Here is a 26,427-nt window from a genome sequence, read left to right on the forward strand (position 1 = left end):
TGAACTGTAGTGAAAGGCGGTGAAAATTAGGGCGGTGAAACCTCCGGTGGTCAAAAAATCAGAAAAAAGCGCGCGTATCCCATACTCCCCTGTACTCCCCTGCCTATTGCATTCTTTACATGTACTCAAGTGCTTCTATTCACGATTCAAGAATCCTACCATGCCGGTCAACACGACTTAGCTTCGATCTGTCCTTGCTATACTTCTTCCTTTGAGCTGAAACCGTACTATGAAGATGAGAATCATCTCATCCGGGAAAAACCAGAGCCTAGTACCATCCCCCCGCAGACATTCATATATCATCTCTCAGGCCAGAAATGATGGATTAAGGTGACTTTTAGGGTAGGTTGTCTCTATAGTAGAAGCAGACGAAAACGCGAGTGGCTTAAAGAATATCATGAGTTCAAATGACATCAAATTAATCGAGTATCAATCGCTTCTGGGGACGAAATCTCGTCGCTAGATCTCCCACGTCAAGTGCGTATGTTGAATGACACTTGAACCTATGGAAAACTCGTTCTGCTACTCACCTCGAGCACTGGAGATGAAGTTTTTGTGTCTACCTTGGAAGATGTTGCAAAGCATCTCACTGAACATGGTTTTCGAAATAGGTGGACTATATCTGAGGCAATTTGTTGCTTGAAATCTTTCGATCCTACCAGGTAGGTGCTTGTAATTTGGAATCTATGTATGGAAAACCCCAAGTTGGAATGTGTGAAAAGAAAGTTAATGAATCATATGTATAAAAAAAAAGCGAGGGGTATCCAAGTAGTGCATCAAAAAAAAAGCTCATTCATATATACAGGCCCATCTATCCATCCCACGCAACCTTGGAAACAAACCTTGGAAGGTGAGAAAGTGAACCTCAGTCGAAGACAAACAGTGTAATATACACGCGCCCCCAACTCAATCAGTCCAATCGTACTCGCATTCAAATTCCATTAATCCCGCCAAAGAAAATAAAGAAATCTCCCAATTTAGACGTCCATACCAGGCTTCAAGGTCTCAAAAGATTCAATAGACGTCCGGCGGTCCTTGATAAACTTGGGCCACGTGTTGGTAAGCACAAGGTACTTGATACTCTTCTCGGCATCATCGAACACAGTCGCACCAAAGCCCTCCGGGATCTGGCCCCAGAACCGAACTCGATCCTTGATCTCCGACGACGAAGCCCTCAATCCCTTCTCAGAAGAAGTAGATAGAGTAGGCGACGGAAGATCAAAAGCAAACTTATCAAATGGGCTGACCTGGTTGGGCTCGCGCTCGTCACCATATAGCAAACTCGTAGGCTTCTCGAAGATGTGATCGAGGGCGCTAAGATCTTGCGAGGAAATGTTTAAGGGGAACTCTGCATGGCGGACACTGATGAACTTCGCGTACAGGTGCAGAGCGCGGTTGAACGACTCGCGCACAGCTTCTTCGGAAGGCTGTTCTTCGGAAGCCGCGTCTTTCAGGGCGGCAGGGAGAGAGCTCTTCCACTCGGCGATGCCGGTCAGGAAAGCGATGTTCTCGCCGGAGAATTCGCGGAGCGCGGAGAATTCTTGCAGGGGGGCTGGGTTGCGTTCGAGGACGTGCTCGAGCGCGTGCATGGTCAGGATGCTGTCGCGGGAGCCGGTTGACTTGATGGAGTTGTTGGTGGATTTCCAGCCCGAGAAGAAGGATTCGACCATGGTGGACTGGGAGTTTAGGGATTTTTCTTCAGAGCCGGTGGATTTGACCTTTAGTTCCCATCGGGCGATGGAGTCGAGGGTCTCTTGGCGGAGGGATTTGGAGCGGAAGACTTCGTAGCAGGGGACGAAAACTGTGAAGATCTCCATGAACCAGATGGACAAGCAGATCCTGTGTTTTGATGTTAGAATGTTGGGTTCTTTGTTCTATTTTTCGAGTGGGTGTTTTTCGCTGCTTACCATTGAGGAGGAATGAAGACGGCATTGACTGGTGCCATGGCCGGGACGTAAAGACCAATCAGCCACATTGGTGTTCCATGGAGGTTGGCAAGAGCACAGCCAATGGTTTGCGTTCGCCAGCCCTGGGTATCATTGATGTTGCGAGATTTCCAGAGAACAATGGGCGCGATGACCCAAGCCCAGAGCAGCTGGTAAAAAACACTGGGCCACCACTCCCATCCACTGCCCTGAGCGGTCTTTTGTGCCATGGCTGAGCCGTGAACTTCGGTGCCGGGAATACCCCAGGAGCTGTGGAACTTGCGAGAAATGACCCACATGAGGATGGTAAGGAAAACTTGAAGGAACATGCCAACACCAACAATGGTGAGAACCTTGGTGTTGTATCTAAGAGCGCGGAACCGATTCACCAGGCCTTTGGGGGTTTCCTGGGGTAGGACTTCAAAAAGACGGTGGCCGTATTGGGCGTATTTCTTCTGAAGCTTTGCAACGTGAAGGAAACGAGCGTTCGATGCGTGGAACAAGGAAAGGCCTAGTAGCCAATGTCAGTATTAATCACATTATACAGAAATCAGAAACCTTGTTGAGATGCATACCTAATGGGAGAAAAGTTCCCATGATCCAGAACTGGGCGTCTCCGGGCAGGAGTGCACCGACCATGACTCCAAATTGGCAGACGGCCCAGTATAAGTGCAGAAGAAAGATAGCAGAGAGTGATAGACCGAGGCCACGGATGCGGAGTGTTGGTGCATTTCGATGGATAATCAGATATGTTACGCCGCACACGATGGCGACCGTCCAGACACAAGCCCAGGTAGCCCACCAGATACTCACTGGCGAGAGCACGATGAGATCCGCCGTGCTAGCGGTGATTCCAAGTTCCGAGCCCATGACAACGGGGGTAAAAAACGAGAGTACTCAAGGAAAGTGATGTAGTTGGAGAGCCTTGATCTTTCCCAAACTGCCGGGACCATGGAGGATCCTTATACCCACGATCATATTGCGCTAATGCAGGACTTGCACGAGTCCAAAATTCAAAGGTGACGGGAAGTGGAACTGGTATCCACTGGTGGTTGGTCAAGGGCTGGCTCCAGCTTGGTATAGGGCAAGACTGCCCCTGCCGATCTTTACCTTCAAAAGTGCTAGACTGGTGGCTGAATGGGTGCCTCAAGTATTTGTCACGCTTCATGAGCTCTCATTCGTGGATTGGATCGTGGTTTCCACTCGATCGTGAGGGCAAAATGAACGATAACGATATTTTCGATCGCGAGCAAAAATAACCTGAAGATCTTTTTCATCGATCGGCAGCACTATCGATACCGAGAAAACTTTTCTCATCCACTTATCTTCAAGGAATGGCAGTTGGGACCCATGTCTTTAATTCCTTCTTGTCATCATCTGCTTTCGGTAGACATGACGGCATTCACTGAGTTTGCCTTCAATAGACTGGCATATGCTCCTAATTTTCAGACAAAGGGAAAGTCAATGGCGAGTACTCCATACAACCAGGGCAAGTATGCACCTAGAGCAGCCAAGGTATGTGTCGAGACTCTTTCTATTCAGCCATTGATATTAGTCTACGCCCACAACTAAAGAAAGGGTTAGCGTTAGACCTCTTCTTTGTTAGCTGAGATTATACATGACTCGTAGGACTCGTAACCCATGTCAGTAGGGCCTGACTCCTGTTCAATGCCGACTTTCCTCTAAAGCTGTTGTGAAGATGTGGGCTATCGCGGCAGACACGGTAGCTGTCAGGTCTACCGAAATCATGCCGGTATTTTTCCGAGGTCGAATCCGGGTCTTCAAGAAAAGAAGAGAAATAATAGCCCGCAATACTATAGGACCGAATTTTGAGATATTGGACGAGGAACCGCTTCAATGGTGGTTGATGATTCGACTTCCAAAGCTTGCGGATCCATGAGCTTCATCTTCTCCACTTTTCCCCTTTGTTCATTGCCACGCGTATGTTGCTCCAGGGTATGGAGTAGCAGCCATTAGTGAATAAGTACCGTTCGGTCATGGGGAGTTGCAAGGGGTAATTTTAGTGAAATATAGCGGGGGATCTTGGCGGATGAAGGATCCATGATAATAATGAATTTCGGATTCTTCAATTGCTGAGTACTTGACATCGCTGTGCAATTACTTCCGTCTTGACTTTTCGATGCCTGGGATGGTAACTCTGGAATCCTGAAATATGAGGAATTTCCACGTTGAGCGACACCCCCTGACGAATGGGTGGAACAGAGTATCGCACATTGACGATGGCCATTAAGATATCAGGACTTACAGCAGTCTACGTTGTATGTACAATTACAGTTGCCTCAAATTGAGAATCAACCCAGCTCAGACTTGCCTTTTAAGCCTTCATAAACCACATGTCTTTACTCAAGCCATTTGCAGAATCCATTTCCCACCACTCACTTCCTTCAGAGCAAGGGAGAGGAGGTCCACACGTCTTTTCATCTGAATATCAAGCCCCGCGCCGTCTCAAAAGAGACTGCTGGTGCTGAGATTCAAATTCCAATTGCGCAAACGATCTACCCTAGCAGTGGAGAAGCGGGATAGAAGTCCATCCAGGACAGGAAACGGAATACAACAAACAGCATGAAATGGGAGTGGTTTCAGAAGTATCTGATTCCATATTTTGTCATCATCGCTGGGACCGACCTTTCCATCACTTGACGTAATAGGGGTCGGTTTTTCGGGGACCGGGGAGGCGGAGGTGGGGGGGGGGGGAAGAAGTGGAAGGATGAAAAGCCTCAGGATTTATTGTGGGTAAACTTCAGACTAGGGCGTCGGTGCCTTTCGTCCGGCCTTTTTCCATTTTGGCGGTGCGAGCACCAAACTGAATGGCGCGTTTCTTTTCACGTGAAACATTGCGCAGCCCGAGCCGAAGTGCAACAAGCCGCAGAGCCATTTTCTCCGCATCAATACCTGCTAGTGACCCACCTGTGTGTTGATCATCAACTGTACTCGCAAGGCCAAATCCACATTTCACCCAGACTGGTGCGCGAAGTACCCATGCGACAAAGTCTTCGTCCAAGAAGGGAAAGCGGGTCTCTCGTCCCCAATGGGAAAGGATGCGGTCGTCGCGGCCCAGATTTCTTTGACCAAGTCGACTGACATCCAAGTGTATTTCAGAAACAAGCCCGGGAAACCCATTACGGTTAAATGCGACGCCGTGTCGGCCGTAACCCGCGAATAGTTCGTCGGCGCCCAGACCAGATAGTAGAACTCGCGCAGTAGTGGTGTAAATGGTTTTTGTGTCGGTGTTTATGGGGGAATTTTTGTCAGAATGACTGTCATCGATTATGCCTTGTCCTCTGGAGGCAAAATACAAGGCACATGCGATAGACAAGTCCATCTCTGTGTTGTGTGGTCTCATGAGACGCTTCACGAGATCTCGATGTGCAAGGGTCTCGGTGTAAGGTATATCGATGGCAATAAAACGCCATTTACGACCCGGGCATGTTTGTTGTAGCTCCTTATACGCTGAGCGCCCGGTGATTCGATCTGGACAGGCTTCATATGTTGAGATGGGTTGGGAAGCGGGGAGGTTGTGCCGATTTGTAGATGCGGCAGCTGCCGCTGCTACTCGAGGGTTTTCGAATGCGACGTTTAAAAGGTCGATTGTTTCCTCGAGAGGAAGAATGTCATGGGAAAGTCGTGCAAGAAGTGTACAGTCTAGGCCACCAGAAAAGAGCACAGCGATTTTGGCACTATGCCCTTGCTTATAGCCAGGTGGCTCTGGAACATCATTGATTCTCAATTCGAGTGATTGGCGAAGTTTGGATTCAAGCTCTTGAACAAAGGGTGTCTCCAATGTCAACGCAGGTGGCTGCTGCGATGGGACCTCCAAGTTCATCGGCGGAATAGGAGTTTTCTGTAGAGAAATGTTAGCTGTTGGACTCTATCGCTCAAAAATGTAAAAGGCTTACAATGTGGCCTGCTGGTGGTGAGGAATCAGAGCTCCACGGCAAAGTCTCAATATTGTATCGACCATTGGTAGCGGACGAATCATGAGATGTTTTAAGATCAATCATATAGACTCCATCAAATCCTACTTCCTGGAAATGTGTTGATGAAGATCCATCGCAAACACTGCATATTTTCAAGCTCCCATCTTCCTCATACCCTTGTAGGAGAGATCTTCGGCCGAGGCAGTCTCTGCTAAAGAAGAGTCGTAAATTCGTCGCGTCATAAAAAACAAAGGCAAAAGGCCCGGATATACTGGCAGCTGCTTGTCCCAGTCTATAGGCAGCGTTATTGCCGTCATCATCATCATCACCACCACCACCGATAGTCACGGCCCGCAAAAACAAGTTCAAGATATGCTCGGTATCATTTCCCGAGACCCTCTCCCCCGCGATCTTCCAGGCCTCTCCATTCCAGCAAAGCACTGACTTGGTGGCTGGATCTATAAGTGGCTGGGAGTAGACATGATCTCCCCTCAAGGCCAGCACCGTCGATATGAAGGTCAAGTGGAAACTTTGTATTCCTCCATCTGGAGTTGGGATCTCCTTGTATACGGTATGCGTTTGACAGCAGTCGGGACCTCGATTGTCCAATAAGACGCGCGTCTCCTGGGTCGGCGGTGTGGGTGCTGGTGATAAAGAGAAGAAAATACCACACATAGTGGGTGAGAGACAATAGTCGCGAAACGTGTCGCGTGGTGGATTTGCTGTTTGTGATATTCAATCATCCGTAGCCTGAGGCATCATTTAATACCTTAGTCAGCTCAGCGCCGATCCGCCCTATGCGTCAAGACAAGTCGTGAAACTTCCTAAGTTAAATATTGCGTGGCCTGCATGCTGGATATAGCTCATGTCGGCCACCGAATCATCACAGTCTCCGGGGCTCGGGCAGAGCAACGAACCCCCGGCTCCAGAGAATTCCGAACCCATCGAGAACCCCACGTCGACAGCTGACCTCCCCACCGCCCCGAATGATACATCGAACGAGAACCTACCACAGAACGAGATGAATGCGGAGGAAGGAAATGGGCTGCAAGCCACTCGTGAAGAGCTTGAAGCTCCCGAGGACTCTGTTTTAGCTTCACAACATTCACATTCCGTCCTGTCGCAGCCAGTCCCGCTTGAGGGGCAGATGGATGAACTATCAATATCAGAGCCGAACACACCCGGGCCTACAGAGATACATACCCCCCCTGCACCCCCACTACCTGAAAAAGACGATGCGTACCTAAATTTGGCGTCGACCCTAGCTGCGACACCAGCTGCGACCCAATCGATGAGCGAAGAGAGCTCTGGCCCAAGCTCCGAAAAGGAGTTGCCAGAAGTGCCTGGAGATAGCGACCCTGAATCAAAACAACCCAGGAAGGCCGAAGGGTCTCGAGAAGATAATGACTCCCAGCCGGAAATCCAGAGCATCATGGGCCAGTTCCAGGACCCGGCGCGAGTCACTGATCAAGAACAAATCATGTCGCCTCGACTGGAGCTAGCTACTCAGAACTACTTCCCGCCTCGAAAATCAAGCCTGGACCATATTCAGTCACCCGTAACTGGACCCTCCGCTCCCTCCCCGCAAGCGCCTCATGCACCGTCGCCTACGACCACATTTTCTCGTAGATCGATCGGTCCCGATGATCCGATGTTGACCCGGCGATCATCGACGACTTCAACGATCCCCCCACCAGAACCCGAGTCAGATCAGCCGTTTGACTTCCATCGCTTCTTAGAACAACTACGACACCGCACTGCTGACCCCGTGGCTAAATTCTTGCGCTCTTTTCTCCTGGAATTTGGAAAGAAACAATGGATGGTCCACGAGCAGGTCAAGATCATCAGCGATTTCCTGGCCTTCATTACAAATAAAATGGCTATTTGTGAGGTCTGGAGAGATGTGTCAGATAGTGAGTTCGATAATGCCAAGGAAGGAATGGAGAAGCTTGTCATGAATCGCCTGTATTCTCAGACATTTGCACCGGCTATTCCCGCCCCTCCCACGATCCCTCGGAGTGCAAGCCGCAGTCGACGGAGAGAGATCGAGAGACTACATGGACCTTGGAGAAGAGGCCAGCATCAGGAAGACATTGAGCGTGATGATATTTTGGCCCAGAAGATTCGTATCTACAGCTGGATTAGTGAAGAACACCTGGATATTCCTCCTGTGAGCGGTGGTGGCCGTCGTTTCCTCAACCTGGCGCAACAAGGTACTTCCTATGACCAATCTATTTTATGATCGCGTTCTAACAGAATTCTAGAATTACTCAAGCTGAATGGCTACCGTGCTCCACGTGATAAGGTCATCTGCATCTTGAATTGCTGCAAGGTCATTTTTGGCCTGTTGCGCAATAGCAAAAAAGCCGACACCTCCGCAGACTCTTTTGTTCCACTTCTGATCTACGTGGTGCTCCATGCGAACCCCGATCACCTTGTCTCCAACATTCAATATATCTTGCGTTTCCGCAATCAAGACAAGCTCGGCGGTGAGGCGGGCTATTATCTATCTTCGCTAGTGAGTTCTAGTGATTTCAAAAGAAAATACCAAAATCCACCTACTAATGTTTCTCTTCAGTCTGGAGCTATACAATTCATCGAAACCTTAGACCGCACCAGCATCACTGTCAGTGATGAAGAGTTTGAGCGCAATGTTGAGGCTGCTGTCTCCGCAATCGCTGAACAGAACCGGGAAACAGAACCTTTGAATGAGAAACGCTCGAACCAACCCACTACCCCCAGTGCCTCCACACAACCGCAGCCAGGGCCAAGTCGCAAAGAAACCACACAATCAAGCGACGAAGACACCTCCTCCGCACCTGTCGCGGGCCTTCTGCGTACCATCCAGAAACCTTTATCTACCATTGGTCGCATTTTCTCCGACGAGAGTGACAGTAACTCCCCTCAAGATCGTCCTCTTCACCCTGCCGTAACTCCTCAACCGGTGCCCCCTCGCCTCAATCCCAATGTTTACCAACCCCCGCGCTCCAGCAGTGAGGGCAGACGTTCAGGTGATGAGCGTGTGCCCCCACGCCAGGACAGTGCTAAGAAAAATCTGACCCGTGTTCTGGACGCTCAAGATGCGGCTGCTAGGCAGGCCAGCGCAGAAGATGCGGAGGCACGACGCATTCAGAGCGCTGAGCATAACAATGTTGTCGAAACATTATCAAACATGTTCCCCAACCTGGACCGCGACGTTATCGACGATGTGGTCAAAATTAAAGAAGGAAGGTGAGCTATACAGAATCCGCGGATAATCCTTATGCAACGTCTCAGCTAACAAAATTGATAGGGTTGGCCTTGCCGTCGACGCATGTCTCGCTCTTAGCGCAGAATAGTATATACTAGGAAGTCTTTTTGTTGCATTTGCTGTGGGTGTCCAACATCAACACCGAATGCTCAATAGCTTCGTTCTTTCATTATTTCAATGAAATACCTGTCGACACTATGTTGCTTTTAGCGTGGTAGTCCTGGGAAAGATGGAGTTGACATTGCTTCTCGTTTCACCACTTTTGCATGGGTACATTGGCCGGAGCGTGTTTAGATGATTTTTTCTGAATGTCTTCCATGTACCTTTTTAGCTAGTACCTGTCGGCTTAGATGGACTGATACACTGTTCATCTCAACGGCAATAATAACGCTTCACGACCAGCAATACCCCGTCCTCTAATTTCCTTTCTTTCCAGTAAAGTATGTAGCACTTCTTCAACTTATCTCCAAGGATAGTGCTGTCTCCCTGTCGTCCTCGATGTTTCTCCACTCAATTCCCGAACTCACCAACATTTGAAAGCAGCAGCAGATGTTGCAGTGAGTGCTTCTAAGGTCATATGGACAACATTTAAATTCTATAATTCTACTTAATTCTTTCTAAACTGAATTGAAAATACCGTCGATGAAAACCATAGCTTTTCCATAAGCTTCCATCGAGTCCGCAACCGCCTTATCGTCACCAGGAATCTGCACTCCGGCCATTTTTCTCCTCATAATCGCCCCTTCCAAGCCATGGGGCCCATTCTCCACAAGATACAGCTGTGATGGGACACCCAACTTCTCAAGCTGCTCATGCTGATAAACACTCTCATCGGGAGAAACAACCTCATCACTCTTTCCATGCACAAATACCGAGGGCGGATAATCCTCCTTCACAAACTCCTGCAGCATACCAGGCTTCAAGTCCTCAGGAACAGCCTCAAACCGCCTCTCAGCCGGCACAGCATCTAACAGCTTTCCCAGACCCTCTCTCTGAAAAACACCATCCAAGAAAGTGCCCTTGATCTCCCAGTCGATGGTAAGCGCAAATCTCTTCGACATGCCTCCCTCGACAAAATCATCGCTGATGACCGTCTTATCCGCCAACAAGGCCGGAACTGCGCTCAGATCGAAGAATTTGGCAAGCGAGGTTGGTGGCCGGGCGCGTGTCCAGTGGTCCAAAAGCATATTTCCACCCAATCCGTAGACGCTGAGAAGAGCCGCGGGCTTGGGTGTTGCGTAAAGACAAGCCGCGCGGGCAGAGTAGGCGCCTGCGGAGAAACCCGTTACGGCGATGCGAGATGTGTCAAGCGATACGGACTCTGGCAGCTCGCTGGCGAATTGTGGTCCTCCGATGTAGCTGAATAGAGCCTTTGCGTCGTCGATCTGGTCAATTGCGTTGCTCGGGTGGCAGAGACGATAGTCTGCGGAGATAAAGATGTAGCCCTTTTCTTGGCAGTGGTCTGGAGGACTGAGTTAGAGCTCTTCATCTTCGAGTTGGGGGATTGATATTGATGGAGTTCTTGGGCTCACGTACCGTACATCCATTGCGGGAGACCGCGTCCTCGTCGTGATCCGGCGGACATGCCACCACCGTGATAGTAGATCATTGCGGGGAGGTTGCCGGTGGTGCGGGGGAGGTAGTAATCGAGCTTAACATCATGGCTGTCGACCGTGGAATAGACCACGGTGTGGCCTCCTTCTGGTAGATCGGGAAACATTTTCGAGGTCAATTGAGGATAAGAATTATGTGTCAAACTAAAACCGTGGGTTGGAGCTCTTTTTCAAGGTGTAGGCACGGTTTATGTTCCCCTTTGGGGATAAACTCATTGCCGATCAAGCGGGACCGGGGTTTCGGGGGAGAAGAGATAATGAGTGGAGCTTCAATACTGAACATCATAAGACTAAAGTACTTCAATATCTCTGTAAAAATACGCCAGGACATGGAAACCACATCAATCGAGAGCCTGGACCACTTGAGCCCAGTCCCCATACCCATACGCCCCTGGGACACTCGGGCCATCGAATAAACTTGCCAAAACCACTCGATCAGCCTGTTCGCCTTCCCAGGGCTCTCGGCCATGCTGGGCAATAACATTATCATAAACAAGCACGTCCCCTTCCTGCCACTGATGCAAAACTCGAACTTCATCGGTAATCTTCGCGAGATGCGCCAGATACTTTTCCGGAATAACGGACCCATCACCAAAAAGCTGCTGCGTAACATTCTTACGAGCCTCTGAATCAACCTGCGTCCTCTTCCAATAGGCCGCCAATCCAGTGAACAGAGTTGGCAAATTAGTACCAGGCTGAGTCCTGATCCCAGGCAACCGATGCGTCAAAACCAACCCATCATCCGTCCACTCCCACGTCGTATGCTCCCCCCGTCCATACCGCGCAATTTGCGCCTCAATCTTCCGCCGCTTAGTATGCTCATCATCCCCATCCACGATCTCTTTCCCAAAAGCTTGACGGAGCGTAGAGCCGCCCGCGTATTGTTTCTCGTGTTTATACGTTACTCGGCTTAGAATGCCTTTCTCTGCTAGCTCGGTGATGAACTCGGGGATCTCGAGCTGAGCACGATTAAAGATCTCCAGCGATGACGAGATGGGCGACTGGCCGCCCTTCTTGGGGGCGTGGTGGCCGTAGAAGAAAATGTATTCGGGCGCATGCGGTACTTGCGGGGACTCGTTGTGGTTGTATATGAGGACTTCTTTGGGTGCCTCGTTGGCGGGTGCGACGTTCGGTGCGAGGAGAGGTCTGTCGACGACTATTCCGATTATCTCGTGAGGTTTGTAGCCGAAGGCGTGGGCGAATTTGCTGAATTCTTCTGCGTTATGGATGGGGAGACCTCGGAAGAGTAAAGTGCCATGTCGAGCAAGGCGTTTAGTAAACGTGCCATCTTTTTGTTGGGCAGTCTTGATTGTCTCTACTATCTCGTCGAGGCTTGGGATATCAATGGTTGTTGTCAGTTGGAGGGCGAGGGGTATCACTGTGTTCGGTGGATGGGGAGGTCCCAGCACACGTTGGTTCGACGATGGCAGATCAAAGGGTTCGAATGAGACAACTGATGGGGGCGCATCATTGATGTGCAGCTTTTGGATTGAAAGTTGCTCTGTGATTGCGGCCATTTTGCTGGGATAGAAATCTACTATGATTTACAAGAGCAGGGTTCAATGGCTTTAAATGAACCCCGCGTTCTACAAGACAGTCCCCATCCTTGCTAACGATGACGCGATATGATTGGATCGTGTTGGTTTATCACGCATGAAATATTGCATTCTCACGTTTACCGGATCATCGTCTCGCAATACCCTCGGCAGGTAAATTGTGTCATTCCGACATGCTTGTTCGTGCTGCGGGGATATTCCTATACTAAATTGTCTACAAACTATATCACGGTTATCATCACTCCGAGGTCTGTGCATGAGTACTCTCTTCTATTTTATACAGCCAGTCTCAAGAAAAAAAACCTTGTGATTGATACTACACTCTGGTCCCTTATTCTAGCTAAAAACAAATACATATATGGGGTACCTCTTCAACCATGGAATCCCTCAAAATGGACCATGAGATACAGGCAAACAACACTATCGCAATCAATAATCAACATGAAGTGATGTCGACCAAACATCGACCCCCATTTTTCCGCAGCACTCTTTTTCAAATTCTCATCGTGGGCCTTTGCGCATTTTGCGCCCCGGGGATATGGAGCGCCATGAATGGCCTTGGAGTCGGCGGCTCCGAAAGCCCCGATCTAGTAAACGCAGCCAACGCCCTACTGTATGCATTTATGACAGTCACCTGCTTCGCAGGGCCATGGATAACCAACATCATCGGCTTCCGCTGGACCCTCTCTCTCGGTTCCATCGGATACCCACTATACGCCGCCGGTCTGTACCTAAACAACCGCACCGGTGCAACATGGCTCGTGTATTTCGGTTCCGTAACATGTGGGCTCAGTGCAGGCTTCTTCTGGAGTGTCGAGGGGGCCATCGCAACCGGGTATCCAGAGCAACATAAACGCGGTCGCTACATCGCGACGTGGTTCACTTTCCGCAATTTTGGCAACATTATTGGCGGGGCTGTCTCGCTGGGAATCAATCATAAGGTGGACCACCAAGGAAAGGTCGGATACCAGACCTATATAGCCTTTATCGCGATCCAATGCCTGGGTCTGGTATTTGGCCTTTTTCTCTCCAATCCGGAGGACGTGCAACGAGACGATCATACGCGGATTGAAGCAACCCGTGGTATTCATTGGCGGGAAGAGGCGCTGCAAATGTGGCGATTGATCAGAAGCAGGTCGATCCTGCTTCTTGTTCCTCTTTTTTGGTACTTTGGATGGATCCAGGCATACCCGGGTACCTATTTGGAGACTTACTTCACGGTGAGGTCGCGAGCTCTTGGCAGCTTCATGTCTGCGGTCGTCGGAACACTCGCGACCTGGCTCGGCGGCTCCCTTGTTGATCTGCCATGGCACAAGAGTCGAAAATGGCGGGCGGTCTTTACATTTGTGCTCATTGCGCTGTTGAATAGCGCAACGTGGATCTGGGCGGTCATTATACAAGACGAATATAGGCGCACAAAACCTGTTCTAGACTGGGATAATCAGCGAGCTTTTGGCCGAGGTTTCGGGCTGTATCTTTTTGAGCGCATTAGCCTTGGTCTTGTCGAAAACTATATCTATTGGTGTATTGGGAATCTTTCGGATTCTCCGGGAGATCAGATCCGATATAGCTCTCTACTCCGGGGGATTGAAACGGCTGGAGTGGCCGTAGGATTTGGGGTCCAGGCTGTTCCTACAGCTTTGATTGCCACGGCAAGTATCAACTGTGGATTGTGGTTTTTTGCATTGCCCTTCAGCTACTATGCTACTTTGCAGGTTGTGCGTAAAATTGAAAAACTGGCGCAGGGTTCTGAACAGAGTGAGGAAGACACCGAAAATTGAAGGGATTGAGGACATCTGGAACTTCCGAGGTTGGAAGTTGCAGTTCAATATGTATATACTTTTCAAACATTCAATGTTTCCAACATTCGAATGATGAACATTGAACCAGGACCTTAAGAAGAACTGGACATTACCAAGCACTGAGGTTATGCAGGAAAATCCTTTCGAGGTTGGTTTTTTCAATGCTTTCATATAAGATTGCACATGCATGGATTCCAATCTCAATTCCAGAAAACCTTGCTCAAGTGCTTGGACCAAATAAACGGACTTGGAATCGCGAACCTGGGAGAATCCAAGCTTGAATGATTGGGTTGAAGGATGAAGACCAGGTTAGTAATGGCAGTAATTTAACGATAGCGTCATATAGCCAAAGTTTGTGGCTACTTCCACGCACTGGGCTTGTGGTTTAGTGGTATAATACTCCCTTAGCATGGGAGTGGTCCGGGGTTCGATTCCCCGCGAGTCCATTTTTTTCTTCATTTTAAATCCACTAAATAAGTAGAATGAAGGGTCTATTCTGTGCGTTACTTTTTTTTTTCTTTTTTTTTTTTCTTATTTTCTTTGGGATTTTATTGTTGTTTTGCTAAGAAGAGCCCCGTCAAGTCTGTACAGTTAGGTCAGTGGTAAACGCTTGGTGCCACGAGACGCGATTCGCAATGCACATTGTCAATCACCTACCTAGCTTGTCTAGGCAGATGATTTCCATTGACTTGCAGCAAATATGCGAATCAAACTAAAAAAACCGCTCAGCCTTGTGAGAAAAACAATGTAACACAAGAGCGTGATCTGCATTACCTTGGAACCACGCGAGCTTTTATTCATGCATACTACACTTTATTGCTTGTACTCCAAAACGATTCGATAATGTTTGAAAGTTCCGTTGAATCATTCAACAAACCAGGTGAATAACGAAAACAACAACAACAACAACAAGAACTTGTCCAATATCTTCAAGCAACCTTGGAAATACATATATTGATTACTTGCATAAAATAAAGGCATTGTACCGATAGAATACCACAGAATCATCCGGGTATTCCGTGTGGCCTCCGCATCTGTTGACGAGTGCGGGGAATGGAAATTTCCTCAATTCCCCTGGATATTCCCCTGGCTTTTTATCCTTATGACTGCATTGATTGGGCTTGTGCACTCGCGTCCCAGGAACACTAGCTGTTATCGTACTTATCAATGACCAGTCATAGTTAGAGATCTGAGTTGGGTGATAACCCCATGCTATGGCGCCCCACGAGACGCAATCTCGGACACCCGACGGGCGTGGCATAGCTCGCCTGCGTTAGCCTGGCCCCCGCAGTAGCCACGACCTTAACTCATAATCGAAATGAAGAATCCCCTGCCGTGTAAATTTCGAAATGTCCAGTAGAATAGATTTATCGAGTATGGTTTCAAATTGTCAGTAACAGGGGAGATAACCATACTACTCAATTGCTTGCATGTAAATTGGGAGAAATTTGTAACAACAGGTGCCAAGCAGATCTAGTGCTTTCTCTCAAGTGGCAAGACATCACGCTAGGAACTCCGCCGGAATGCTTTCGCTTCGCCATATGACAAAATCATTGCTATCTTACTCGTCTCCACTTCTTTACACTTCCCGGCTTTATCAGACTCGAAGGGACTAGGGCAGGCACCATGGCTTTAGCTGCAGAAGAGGCGCGGACATGTCCCCTGTACATTTAAAAGAAGCCTCCCCCGAGGATTTCCTCACAGAATTGACTTGGGAACCCTCGCTCTTAATTTGCTGCGATGTATATACTGTCTAGCATTGCCGTGTCTTTGCTCGCCGCCCCATTGGCACAGGCGGTGGGCCCACGACGACCTGCTCCACCTCCAGCAACAACAGAGTCAACTACGACGATCCAGGAGTCAACATTTGAGCAGCTACTTGATCATGCGAACCCAAGCCTTGGAACTTTCTCACAGCGCTACTGGTGGAACTCGGAATATTGGGCTGGACCGGGATCTCCTGTAAATACCTTGCCCTAAGTCTAATGCTACTTTCGAAACAACTTTGACTCTGACTAACCACGGGCAATTAATAGGTAGTACTCTTTACGCCCGGTGAGGCTGAGGCCGCTGACTACACTGGCTACTTGACGAACGTGACAATCACTGGTCTTTATGCGCAGGAGATCAAGGGCGCTGCGATTTTGCTTGAGCGTAAGTTCGTTTCCTTGAGCCCAACGACCGGCATGAAGCTAATGACTTGACCCTCCAATAGACCGTTACTGGGGAGAATCTTCGCCATATGACGAATTGACCACCGAGAACTTGCAGTATCTTACTTTGGCGAACAACATCGCGGATTTGACGTACTTTGCAAAGAACGTGGACCTGGCATTTGACACCAACAAAAGCAGCAATGCTCAGAATGCTGTATGCACACACCTTCATTACAAAAATCGACACTTTAAGCTAACATCTGTCATTTTTAGCCCTGGGTTCTTAGCGGAGGATCCTACAGTGGTGCTTTGACCGCTTGGACAGAGTCCGTCGCTCCTGGCACATTCTGGGCATACCACGCCTCCAGTGCCCCCGTCGAGGCAATTGATGACTACGTAAGCCATACATGGAACTTGCATATCATTTATTGTGCTAATTGGTGTGCAGTGGCAATACTTCAAGCCTGTCCAGGAAGGAATGGCACAGAACTGCAGTGCAGACGTCTCGCGTGTGGTCGATTACGTTGATCAAGTCAGCGCTCATGGCACCAAAGCGCAACAGAAAGAGCTCCAGGCACTGTTTGGACTTGGTGGTCTTGAGCACTATGATGACTTTGCTTCGTATGTACTCATCCGTTGAGCCCCCAAACTGGACAAAAAAGCTGACATTGATTAGTGCATTGCAGAATGGTCCTTGGCTCTGGCAGTCCAACAGCTTCTACACCGGATACTCAGAATTCTTTGAGTTCTGTGACTACGTCGAGGTAAATACCATTTTAGCTTCCGTCCGGAAGAACCAATATTAACGTGATATTTAGGGTGTTGAAGCAGGAGCAAGTGTTGTGCCCGGCGCAGATGGAGTTGGCCTCAAGAAGGCGCTTAGCGGCTACGCCAAGTGGTTCAAGACCGTCTATTTCCCCGACTGTGAGCTGTCCCATACGCGGCAAAAACCTACCAGGAAACTGACAAGTACTTGTGTATAGCCTGCTCTAGCTATGGCTACTGGACCGACAGCAACAGCATTGCCTGTTACGATACCTACAACGCATCCAGCCCATTCTACACAGATATTACCGTAGGCAACGAAATCGACAGACAATGGCAGTGGTTGCTTTGCAACGAGCCGTTGTTCTACTGGCAAGAGTGAGTTATCCGGTCTTTTCCCGTCTGATTTCAGGAGTCTAACCTCTATAGTGGTGCACCATCTGATGTTGAGACCATTGTCTCCCGTACCGTGACCGCGGCCTACTGGCAGAGACAATGCCCTCTCTTCTTCCCCACCGTCAATGGCTACTCTTACGGTAGCGCCGAGGGCAAGACTGCCGCTGATGTTAACGCATACACCAAGGGCTGGGACCTGACATCCACTACCAGATTGACCTGGACAAACGGGTATGCAATTTTGAAAGCTTCATTTTTAACTCACATGTCCGAGAGTTTGTGACTGATTTGCTCTTAATATCTAGGCAATACGATCCCTGGAGAGAATCTGGTGTCTCATCCGAGTACCGCTCAGGAGGTCCTCTCAAGTCGCGCACTTCTGCTCCTGTCAACATCATCCCCGGTGGTTTCCACTGCTCAGATCTTATTCTGGAGAATGGCAAAGTGAATGCTGGCGTTCAGAAGGTAATTGACACCGAAGTTGCCCAGATCAAGGCTTGGGTGGCGGAATACTATAAATAGTGAGAAACCGGTATGCCAATAGGTAGAATCTTGAAAGAATCCAGATTTCAAGTGATAACTTAGGCGCTTACCTAGAAATTTTGAGAAATTGTGTGTCATCTCTGTCAGCAAGATGTTGACCAAACTTCAGTGTGGTGTTGGACTTTCCAGAAGGTGTCGCTTTAACATACCATATGTAGCATCCATGGCATCATTGATAATATTACCATACTACAATTCCTAACTGAGTCCAAAGTCTGCAGTTATGGTCAGCTCCAGCGCACTCCCCAAAAGGAAATTAGAGCATTAAAGAACATTGAACATTTGAACCTTCCCATTTGATTACTGGGAAGGGATTTATTAATCATTGGTAATTTTCTTTCCTCGTGTTCAAGGTTAATGCATGTGTAGAAGATCTTTGCAATAATTCCAAGTTTCAACGCGAAAACATGCACCATGATTATCCACAATCTTGATATATCATACAAAGTCATGCCACACATCAATTACAACCTTAGAAACAACCTATCAATTGATGCTACTAGTACCCACATGTGCAGGCTACAAGGCGTTAGGTAGAAGACGAATAACCAAAAAAGGGCTCAAGCATTCAAATTTTTCAGCCCTTTCAGCCAGTAATGTCATTCACAATATCTCGAAGAATGGGTCTGTTTCCCAGGATTGCGTTTCCATTCAGAATCTTTGCCCCTTTCTTTTCAGGCACTCGAAGATTCGAAGCAGGTTGTCTAGAGCCGAGAGGACTCAGTGGCTCACGAGACCGGGGTTCACTCTTGACAGTAGGACTTCTGTTCTTTTTTACCCCAGCGGGTGTCTTGGCGATTTTGGGAGACGTAAGGGGCATTCCCGAAGATTCTAACGTGTCAGGCTGGAAAATGTGATTCTCGGTAGCATTTGGCGGTAGATTGTAGACCCAACCCTTGCTTTCAACCAGCCGAACATATTTGTGAAGAAGCTCGTTGCCATCGCGCATAGTGGATCTACTGCCGACAACAAGGAGCTTGGTGCGTGCACGAGTGAAGGCAACGTTGACGCGACGCCAGTCACGCATAAGTTCACCAACGTGGTTTTCCGAGTTACTGCGGACGCAACTAAGGATCACGATCTCTTTATCGCGACCCTGGAATTTGTCCGTAGTGTGCATCTCGAGCTCTGGAGCATGGCGGCGAAGACTATGGCGAAGGAGAGCAAGCTGGCTGCGGTAGAAGGTGATAACACCGATGTTCCGTGCTGGTATACCACATGCAATGAAAGCCTCGACAAGCTGCGTACATAGGATAGCTTCCATAGAGTTGATGACTCGTTGTCCTTGCAAAGTCTCGAGAGCCGCAGGGCCAAGAGGGTCGGTGTTGACCAGCAGTGTTTTTGCTGATGGCACCAACAAGTCATTTAGCCAACAGCTGCCGTGACTTGAGCCTTGGCACACTGTTTGCTGGTGTTCAAATTTGGAGGAATAAGCTCCATCTGAATGAAATTGTTCGAGTGCGGAAATTTTCGGGATTTCAAGTGAACGGGCTGCTACTCCTGGTGTGCCACATTTGAGACGGCCAGAGTAAATTAGTGTGTTTGAGAGTAGCATAACATCCTCACACATGCGGTACTGATGCTCCAGGTTGACGACTGAGTCGGGTTGGGAATCAGACAGCAGCTTAAAGAGACTGACATCAAGTCCACCTTCAGCCGCAGCTTTGCTTTGGACGAGGGGTGGGAGTTGATAGTGATCACCGACAAGGACAAAACATCTTGCCATGCGGATAGGGCCTACGCACACGGGAAGAGTGATCTGCGAGGCCTCATCGACAATACAATAATCAAAGATACGCTGGTTGAAAATTTGGTGATTCACTCCCAGGCACGTTGCTGCCACCACTTGTGGTTTTTCGTAAGATTCTTTGAGCTCCTCAATAGTCGATTTGGGGATTGCTGCTAAATCTGCAAATTCTTGTACCTCTGGATGAACCTTACTGGCTGCACCAAGACGAAGAATGCGAATATTGTCATCGCGAATCTTAAGCAAGATATTGTCAACCGCAGTATGAGTATAGGAAGTCAGCAGAACACTTTTGCCTTGCGCAACAAGTGCACGAATGAGATGGGCAATGGTGGTTGTTTTGCCAGTTCCTGGCATTCCAAGGATGAGAGCATAGTCCTTGGCACTCATCACCTTCTCAATTGCTTGTTTCTGGTCAACATTGAGGCTGCCAGGATCAGCTATGGTGTATGCTGATGACGAGGGCTTGAACACAGGAGATTCACCCTGAACAATCAGGCGTCTAAGATGCTTTGATTGAGCGAGCTCTTTGTCCATCATGCAGACAAGATTATTGCGAATATTGGCCATGCCATTGCTGAATTCGTCTTTGTCGATTCGGTATGTCTGCCGTTCATCAAGAGGGTTTTCAAGAACATAATCCCCGTCCTTCTCGACTTCCATGATGCCAGTAAAGGACTGATTTGTGACCGGATGGAACCCAGCGGTTCGTGATCGGGTGTTAAGTAGGCTTCGATCGACACCAACGGTGATGTGTAACCTGCTAACCTCGATAACATAACCATTGGCAAGGGCGAAATGTCCTTTTTCATCTGAAACAACGATTGGCTCACCAGCTGTGATCTGGGAATCTGCGAAACTAAACCCCGGAGAAGCTTGCTTTTTGGTAAAAGTGTAGCGATAACGATTGATCCTGGATCCGTTCTTATCCTCAAAAGCCGTCCGAGGATCGATGACCACGTCTCCGAAGCAACGGCCGAGAGACTCGCGCTCACTGCTCAGTAGAGTCCATAGCTCTCGTCGAAACTTGGTGAGGTTTCCTTCCTCTTTGGTCAGAAGCTCATCCCATTTATTGAAGAACTCGCGATCTTTTTGTGTCAAGTGGCTTGTTACTGCATCGAAATCTTCCCCCATGCCACTTGTTTCACCATCGCCTCCCTCCAACAGCTTATGATAGATGAGACAAGGGGTTTTCGCATAGCACCTGTTGCACATGCGGGCTCTCTTCAGCATTGGGGGAAGCTCCAACTTCTCGCGAATAAATACTGCCAAGCGATTACGCACTTGGATCATCTGAAGGAGCTCGTGTCGAATTCCTCGAATGCTCATGGTCTTGTTGAGCTCAAGATAATACAATAGACCAAACGTCACGTCAATGTCTAAGAATATTATTAGTAAAGTGCCACCCATTTGACTCGGTGGTCTGAACAAACCGTAACGGTCCGAGAGCAGGAGGGTATAGAGAGCCGTTTGCGCCCTATGACCCTGGTTTGTATCTCGTTTTCCAGTTTTGAGTTCTAAAGGAACGACAAGATTTCTCTTGCCATCTTCACCATTGCATGAAACTTCCACTGTGGCGTCGATATTTCCTTTCAGTCCAAACATTGGAGACCAAACGTGCTCCTCTACCTCGAGCAGCTTGCTAATGCTCAGGTTGAGTTTTGCATTTTGACGGTCCTCAACCATAGAGTTGGACTGAAAATTAATTGTTAGCGTACCAAACACATATGCCGATACTAATAAGTACACGTACCTGCGGTTTCGCGTGGAGCATGACATCGGCCCATGCTTGCACTGTGGGAATCTTGCTCATCACGTTTTCAGTGGCTTCAGGGACACCCATTTGGATTGCGTAAAGGTCTTCGATTCGTTTTTCAAGAACGCCGTCTACCAAGGACCTGAGAGACCCAGTATCCCACAAATTGGCTTTCAAAGCTTCTTGAAAGACCTCGTGAAAGATGTTACCGAAGACCTGAGGTGCTTCGAGTTGAGAAAAAGCTTTGATACGGTCTTGAATGACTGCTCGTCGCTGGCAGTCAATTGAGTCGGCCACAACCGTGGCGGATATGAGATGATCAGGATGGAGAATGACCATATGATTGGCGTTGTCCACAACGCATAGGCCAAACGAGTCAAACTCCCCAACTAAATGAAGGGTTGAATCTTTGTTGCAAGGGGTATCAAACCAAGTCTCACGTAGTACAATGACTTTGCGAGCTCTGGTTTTTGTATCCTCAACCGAAAGGACCTATTCTGTTGTCAACTGGTATGTTCAATGTCGAAGTGTAAGTTGATGACTAACTTGCTCAGGCTGCGTGCGTCCTTTTGAATTGACATACGTACTTTCAGCGATATCCACGATTGAATAACGCTTAATGGCTTGGCGATTTTGCAAATTCTATTATTTCATTGTTTTAGTATATGTTTGAGTGATAAAAAACCACTAAGAGCGACAAACGTAGGCTCCATCTGTACCTGTCTGCTTCATGGATTGTTCAATCGCATCCAGATCAAAATCATCGTCGAATTCATCATCAGAGAAAGCATCTGCGACATCATCTGTTTTCGCGTCCAACTTGGCAGGAACTTGGGTGATTGGGGCAACGGGGGACGGCTCCAGCTGCTTTACAGATTTTTGCTTCACCGTGACCGGTTGATATGAATCCATCTTTCCCGATTTGGTGTCACACACCGCGAGAATATCATCAAAGTCCCCGTAGTCGTCATCGAAATCGTCTGAATCATCGGGCTTCGTTTCGTTATTTATCGTGTCCACAACTCGTGGGATGTTGTCGGCAGTTGACGGTCGTGTGATATGGCTTGAAAATGCCTTTTCTGCTGCCAACTTGGACCAGCTGGATCCAAATGAGCCAAATTCGTTGACACTGGTTCGACTTGCTGGAGGCACCACAAATGGATCTTCTGAGGCATCAGCCAAGTCCATGAAGTCTTGGTCCAGGACATCGTCACCAAAATCTGACGAAGAAGCTTCATGAATTGGTGCTAAGTTGATGCCAGATTTACATCCAGATTCGGGAAAGCTTTCTTGGACGGCAATGGTATCTCCATGACCTTTTCTGTCCGCAATCGGAGAAGATGAACGGCATCGTTCGGCGTCCAGACGTTGTCGTAAAGGGGAAATGTTGAGTGGGCCAGTATCGGCTGGGTGAGCTGGTCTAAGACTTCTTTCAATTTTTTCGAGCAAGAAATTGATCCTGGATGATTTCCCATTGCCCGAATCCAGCACATTGCTGTTTGTGCGCGAGAATATCCCGCGGCCTGAATTCGTGTCTTGCCGTACTACTCGCCTTCTCTTCGCACGCGAACTTGGCCATTCAGCAGCGCAACTGATGGATCTTCTTAAGCCAGAAGAGTCTCGACTTGTTCGCCCAGATTTTGGGGTTTGAGGGGAAGAGGAGAGGAGATTGGCAAGGCGTGGTGCTGGAAGATCCTCCGAGTTCTCGACTATGTTTTTATCCATATAATTGTTCCACAACTCAGTGGCGAGGTCGTGCTGGGGTGTCTTGAGCAGCGCTTGAATTGATTGCAAATCGAGTGGCTCCTTCTCAGCCTTCTTCGATTTGTCTTTCGAAGGAGATCCTGGAGGCGAGGAGCTATGGCGTCGTTTTCTCCGACGACTTGCTGGTGTCTGCGAAGATGAATCTGGATTTGAGCTGGGCGGAATATGCTGCCAGATAACATGGTCAACTGGCGTCACTTCCGGGCCTGGGGCGGGATTGAACGAGTCTTCGGCATTGCTGATCAAATCCGCCAGAGGTATTCGGTTCCCGGGGGTATGAGGACAGTCTTTGACTGGTTTGGATTCTTTCGGAGCTTCGGCCTCGAGTTGTTCGGGTCTTTCAATTTTATCCGTTGATCTCTGCATTTGGTCCACCACTCCATTTAACCACGAGCTTTGGTTTTCCTTGTTGCGGTGGGCCTCTTTGCTCTCATCTTTCGAAGTTTTTTTGTCCTGGGGCAAGTCGTCGTCTTGGTAGCGAAAAGCATTCAACTTGTTGCGAGAGTTCGAGGAGATTGGGTTTGAATTCTTGCTCGATGCCATGGTGGCAATCTAGGTTTATATGTATGCCTCTTTTAAAGTGGATCAATACATTCTGCAGCTGTCGGATCAACAATTTCAGTAATAGAACATAACGCACGGCCAATCAGACAGAGTCCAAGGAGCGTACCAGTACGAAGACAGAATATGTACTCAAGCAGATTGATCTGACGAAGTTGGAGGAGACCAGGGTTTAGCACTGTTGACAGGAGGGGGGTTTAATTGGCGTTCGGACGATAACGTTTGGACGCGTCGCGCGTCGTTCCTGCCTCTTTCGTGAGGCACCGATAACGATGTCACAAATTAAAAATCCAGGCACTAAGGCATTAAGGCATTAAGGCACCAAAAGGCGGCCAAGGGAAAATGGCCCAAAAGGGTTAGCGCGATGACCACCAGCTCTCCATCGGCCTTTTGCGGCTTCAGCATCAACCGCCGAGACCCCTCCCCTCCCTTCCTCGTCAATTCATACTCCCAATTGGCATTGTGCTGTCACATTGGCCAAGGCGACTATTTGCCTTGCCCTCGATACCGAAATTTCCTTCGCTGGACCGCTTTCAACTTCCTAGCCACCTCACATCCATCCCCCATTTTCAACATGCCTGCCCGACCAGTGTCGCATATTCTTCGCTCGCGCTGCCTGCTCCGCAAGCCGCAAGCCGCTCAGGGTTTCTCTACCCGAAGCAACCTTCGTGCTGCCGACCATGGCGATCACTACGACCCCCCAACTGGCTGGCTGTTCGGTATCAAGCCCGGCCAGAAGTACGTGAAGGAGGGCTGGGAGAACATCTGGTACTACGGATTCATCGGTAGCTTCCTGGTTGCTGGTGTCGCATATGTTTTCAAGCCTGATACCTCGTATGTATCCCTTGTTTAAATCTTTCCTTGGCTTCTAGCTTTGGCCGCGTCCTTGATCCGGCTACTGAGAAACGCGCATGCTAACCCCAAATTTTAGCATACAAACCTGGGCGCTTGAGGAGGCCCGTCGACGACTGGAGGCTGAGGGTATCTTGGAAGAGCCCAAGAAATAAGTGGCTCCCTTTTGAGCCTAATCTGTACACTGTACATAGAGAAGATCGGAAAGCAACTATTTCGGTTGACGCCTGTACCACCTGCCATGGCAGATATGATGTTCCGATCCTTTTGTTAGATGGGGGTTTTTCGCATGTTTCATTTCCATTTTCGCCTGCTTATCTGCTGTACTACTCTATACTCTCGTCCCCTCCATCACATCAATACAGGTGGGCTAAGACAAAAATGACATTGGTCCTTCCATCATCCTCTTATTATTACGTATGGCCCTACTGAGACTCGGTCACTTATTTAAGCGGCATCAAATAATATGAAATATATGATCGATATACATTGACCTATACGTGTGCTTTCCCACATGCACTCGCGAACATTTGCATTGATTGCTATTTAGATACCTAGCCCATGTACGAAGTATGAACATTGAAGTTGATTCTGCCTTGAACTTTCAGTGTTATATCTCGGGGTAGAGGTCGGTCCTTCGTAGGAGGGGCATCTCATGTCTAATCTTTGCGACCAAGCCCAGGTCAATATCTGCTGTCGCAATTTGGGGTTCGTTGTGATCGTCTCCTAGTTCTGCGACTATTTCTCCCCATGGGTTGACAATCATAGAATGACCATAGCTCCGTCGTTTCTCATTGTGCGGACCGGCCTGCGCCGCAGCGATCACATAAGACTGGGTCTCAATGGCTCTCGCACGGAGTAACGATTCCCAGTGAGCTTTTCCTGTTGGAACTGTGAATGCAGATGGATAGGTGATGATATCGGCCTTCTGACGCCTCAACGCCAGACTAATCTCGGGGAAACGCAACTATTCAAATTGTAAGCTGATGGCCTGGATATTTTTTGTAATATAACACAATGGCCAAAACTCACATCAAAACAGATCGCTAGACCGACACGCCCTATTGGGGTTTCAAATGGCGGTAGAATCTGGTTTCCCGGTTGGACGCTCCTAAAGATATTGTTCAGTATTCGTCTAATGCTAAGTTTGCATTTAAGTATACGTTGATTGACTTACGCGCTTTCTTTTAGAACCGGTCCGTCTTTGATGTCAACGTCAAATAGATGGACTTTGTGATAGTTCTGAGTGATGACGCCCATATCATCTATCCAAACTAGAGAGTTTTTGAGTCTCTGCTCGGAGGCTATCTCATGAATGCCAATGTTGATGTGTATTTTTGCTAGCTTCGCTGATTGCTGGAGAGTTGACAGAAAGTTTCCTTGTTCTGGAGACCTAGCGAGAGCAAGGGACTCATCCGCCGACGAAGCTATATAGTCCGAAGCCTCGGGCAGAAACAATACCTGATAAGAATCAGCCACGGGCCAAAGTGTATGTATGGGATGACATTGAACTTGGCATATTTACCTTGGCTCCTGCTGCCGCCGCCTTTTGAACCAAAGTCTGGCATTGAGCCAAATTAGAAGTTATGCTTGCTGTCGCACATAGCTGCCCCACAGCCTATTTTGAGAGTAGCGATCAGCGATCCGTGTTGAGATGATAGTAAGCTCTCACCCACTTACCGCGAGAACCATGTTTGTGTCTTTGAATAGTGATAGTCTTTACTGTTTATTTTTTCTCTTAAGAGAGGAAAAGAGGAGGCGTATGGCGTAATAAGGCGAATGGCTCACATCAAGTCCACCTGT

At 48.5% G+C, this 26,427-nt stretch overlaps 10 protein-coding genes across 10 annotated transcripts; 4 read left to right on the plus strand and 6 right to left on the minus strand.

Annotated features, from left to right (window-relative positions):
- Positions 1-977: 977 nt before the first annotated feature.
- On the minus strand, positions 978-2,795 carry N7466_004938 (uncharacterized protein; the record flags this gene model as incomplete). The annotated part of the gene is made up of 3 exons (XM_057164335.1): positions 978-1,839; positions 1,908-2,436; positions 2,501-2,795. The coding sequence occupies 3 exons, from the start codon at positions 2,793-2,795 to the stop codon at positions 978-980; spliced, it is 1,686 nt and encodes a 561-aa protein (XP_057023016.1).
- Positions 2,796-4,686: 1,891 nt separating this feature from the next.
- N7466_004939 (asparagine synthetase domain-containing protein) lies at positions 4,687-6,538 on the minus strand (the record flags this gene model as incomplete). Its single annotated transcript, XM_057164336.1, has 2 exons — positions 4,687-5,787; positions 5,843-6,538. The coding sequence occupies 2 exons, from the start codon at positions 6,536-6,538 to the stop codon at positions 4,687-4,689; spliced, it is 1,797 nt and encodes a 598-aa protein (XP_057023017.1).
- A 190-nt stretch (positions 6,539-6,728) lies between these two features.
- On the plus strand, positions 6,729-9,201 carry N7466_004940 (guanine nucleotide exchange factor VPS9; the record flags this gene model as incomplete). The annotated part of the gene is made up of 4 exons (XM_057164337.1): positions 6,729-8,076; positions 8,128-8,381; positions 8,442-9,094; positions 9,156-9,201. 4 exons carry the CDS (start codon positions 6,729-6,731, stop codon positions 9,199-9,201), a joined length of 2,301 nt encoding a protein of 766 aa, XP_057023018.1.
- A 529-nt stretch (positions 9,202-9,730) lies between these two features.
- On the minus strand, positions 9,731-10,833 carry N7466_004941 (Alphabeta hydrolase fold; the record flags this gene model as incomplete). The annotated part of the gene is made up of 2 exons (XM_057164338.1): positions 9,731-10,575; positions 10,650-10,833. 2 exons carry the CDS (start codon positions 10,831-10,833, stop codon positions 9,731-9,733), a joined length of 1,029 nt encoding a protein of 342 aa, XP_057023019.1.
- A 234-nt stretch (positions 10,834-11,067) lies between these two features.
- Positions 11,068-12,243, minus strand: N7466_004942 (uncharacterized protein; the record flags this gene model as incomplete). The annotated part of the gene is made up of 1 exon (XM_057164339.1): positions 11,068-12,243. One exon carries the CDS (start codon positions 12,241-12,243, stop codon positions 11,068-11,070), a length of 1,176 nt encoding a protein of 391 aa, XP_057023020.1.
- A 431-nt stretch (positions 12,244-12,674) lies between these two features.
- On the plus strand, positions 12,675-14,063 carry N7466_004943 (uncharacterized protein; the record flags this gene model as incomplete). Its single annotated transcript, XM_057164340.1, has 1 exon — positions 12,675-14,063. The coding sequence occupies one exon, from the start codon at positions 12,675-12,677 to the stop codon at positions 14,061-14,063; it is 1,389 nt and encodes a 462-aa protein (XP_057023021.1).
- A 1,761-nt stretch (positions 14,064-15,824) lies between these two features.
- N7466_004944 (putative serine peptidase) lies at positions 15,825-17,923 on the plus strand (the record flags this gene model as incomplete). Its single annotated transcript, XM_057164341.1, has 10 exons — positions 15,825-16,046; positions 16,121-16,238; positions 16,300-16,454; positions 16,514-16,636; positions 16,689-16,861; positions 16,917-17,004; positions 17,059-17,164; positions 17,224-17,383; positions 17,435-17,632; positions 17,707-17,923. 10 exons carry the CDS (start codon positions 15,825-15,827, stop codon positions 17,921-17,923), a joined length of 1,560 nt encoding a protein of 519 aa, XP_057023022.1.
- A 607-nt stretch (positions 17,924-18,530) lies between these two features.
- Positions 18,531-23,754, minus strand: N7466_004945 (bifunctional ATP-dependent DNA helicase/ssDNA endodeoxyribonuclease DNA2; the record flags this gene model as incomplete). The annotated part of the gene is made up of 5 exons (XM_057164342.1): positions 18,531-21,070; positions 21,125-21,386; positions 21,445-21,939; positions 21,994-22,089; positions 22,150-23,754. The coding sequence occupies 5 exons, from the start codon at positions 23,752-23,754 to the stop codon at positions 18,531-18,533; spliced, it is 4,998 nt and encodes a 1,665-aa protein (XP_057023023.1).
- Positions 23,755-24,346: 592 nt separating this feature from the next.
- N7466_004946 (uncharacterized protein) lies at positions 24,347-24,779 on the plus strand (the record flags this gene model as incomplete). Its single annotated transcript, XM_057164343.1, has 2 exons — positions 24,347-24,606; positions 24,704-24,779. The coding sequence occupies 2 exons, from the start codon at positions 24,347-24,349 to the stop codon at positions 24,777-24,779; spliced, it is 336 nt and encodes a 111-aa protein (XP_057023024.1).
- A 455-nt stretch (positions 24,780-25,234) lies between these two features.
- On the minus strand, positions 25,235-26,316 carry N7466_004947 (carbon-nitrogen hydrolase family protein; the record flags this gene model as incomplete). The annotated part of the gene is made up of 5 exons (XM_057164344.1): positions 25,235-25,591; positions 25,657-25,735; positions 25,802-26,085; positions 26,150-26,242; positions 26,305-26,316. 5 exons carry the CDS (start codon positions 26,314-26,316, stop codon positions 25,235-25,237), a joined length of 825 nt encoding a protein of 274 aa, XP_057023025.1.
- Between the last annotated feature and the right edge of the window lie 111 nt (positions 26,317-26,427).

The sequence above is a fragment of the Penicillium verhagenii genome, assembly GCF_028828195.1.
Source record: "Penicillium verhagenii strain IBT 33310 chromosome Unknown utg000005l_segment0_segment0, whole genome shotgun sequence".
Lineage (NCBI taxonomy): Eukaryota > Fungi > Ascomycota > Eurotiomycetes > Eurotiales > Aspergillaceae > Penicillium > Penicillium verhagenii.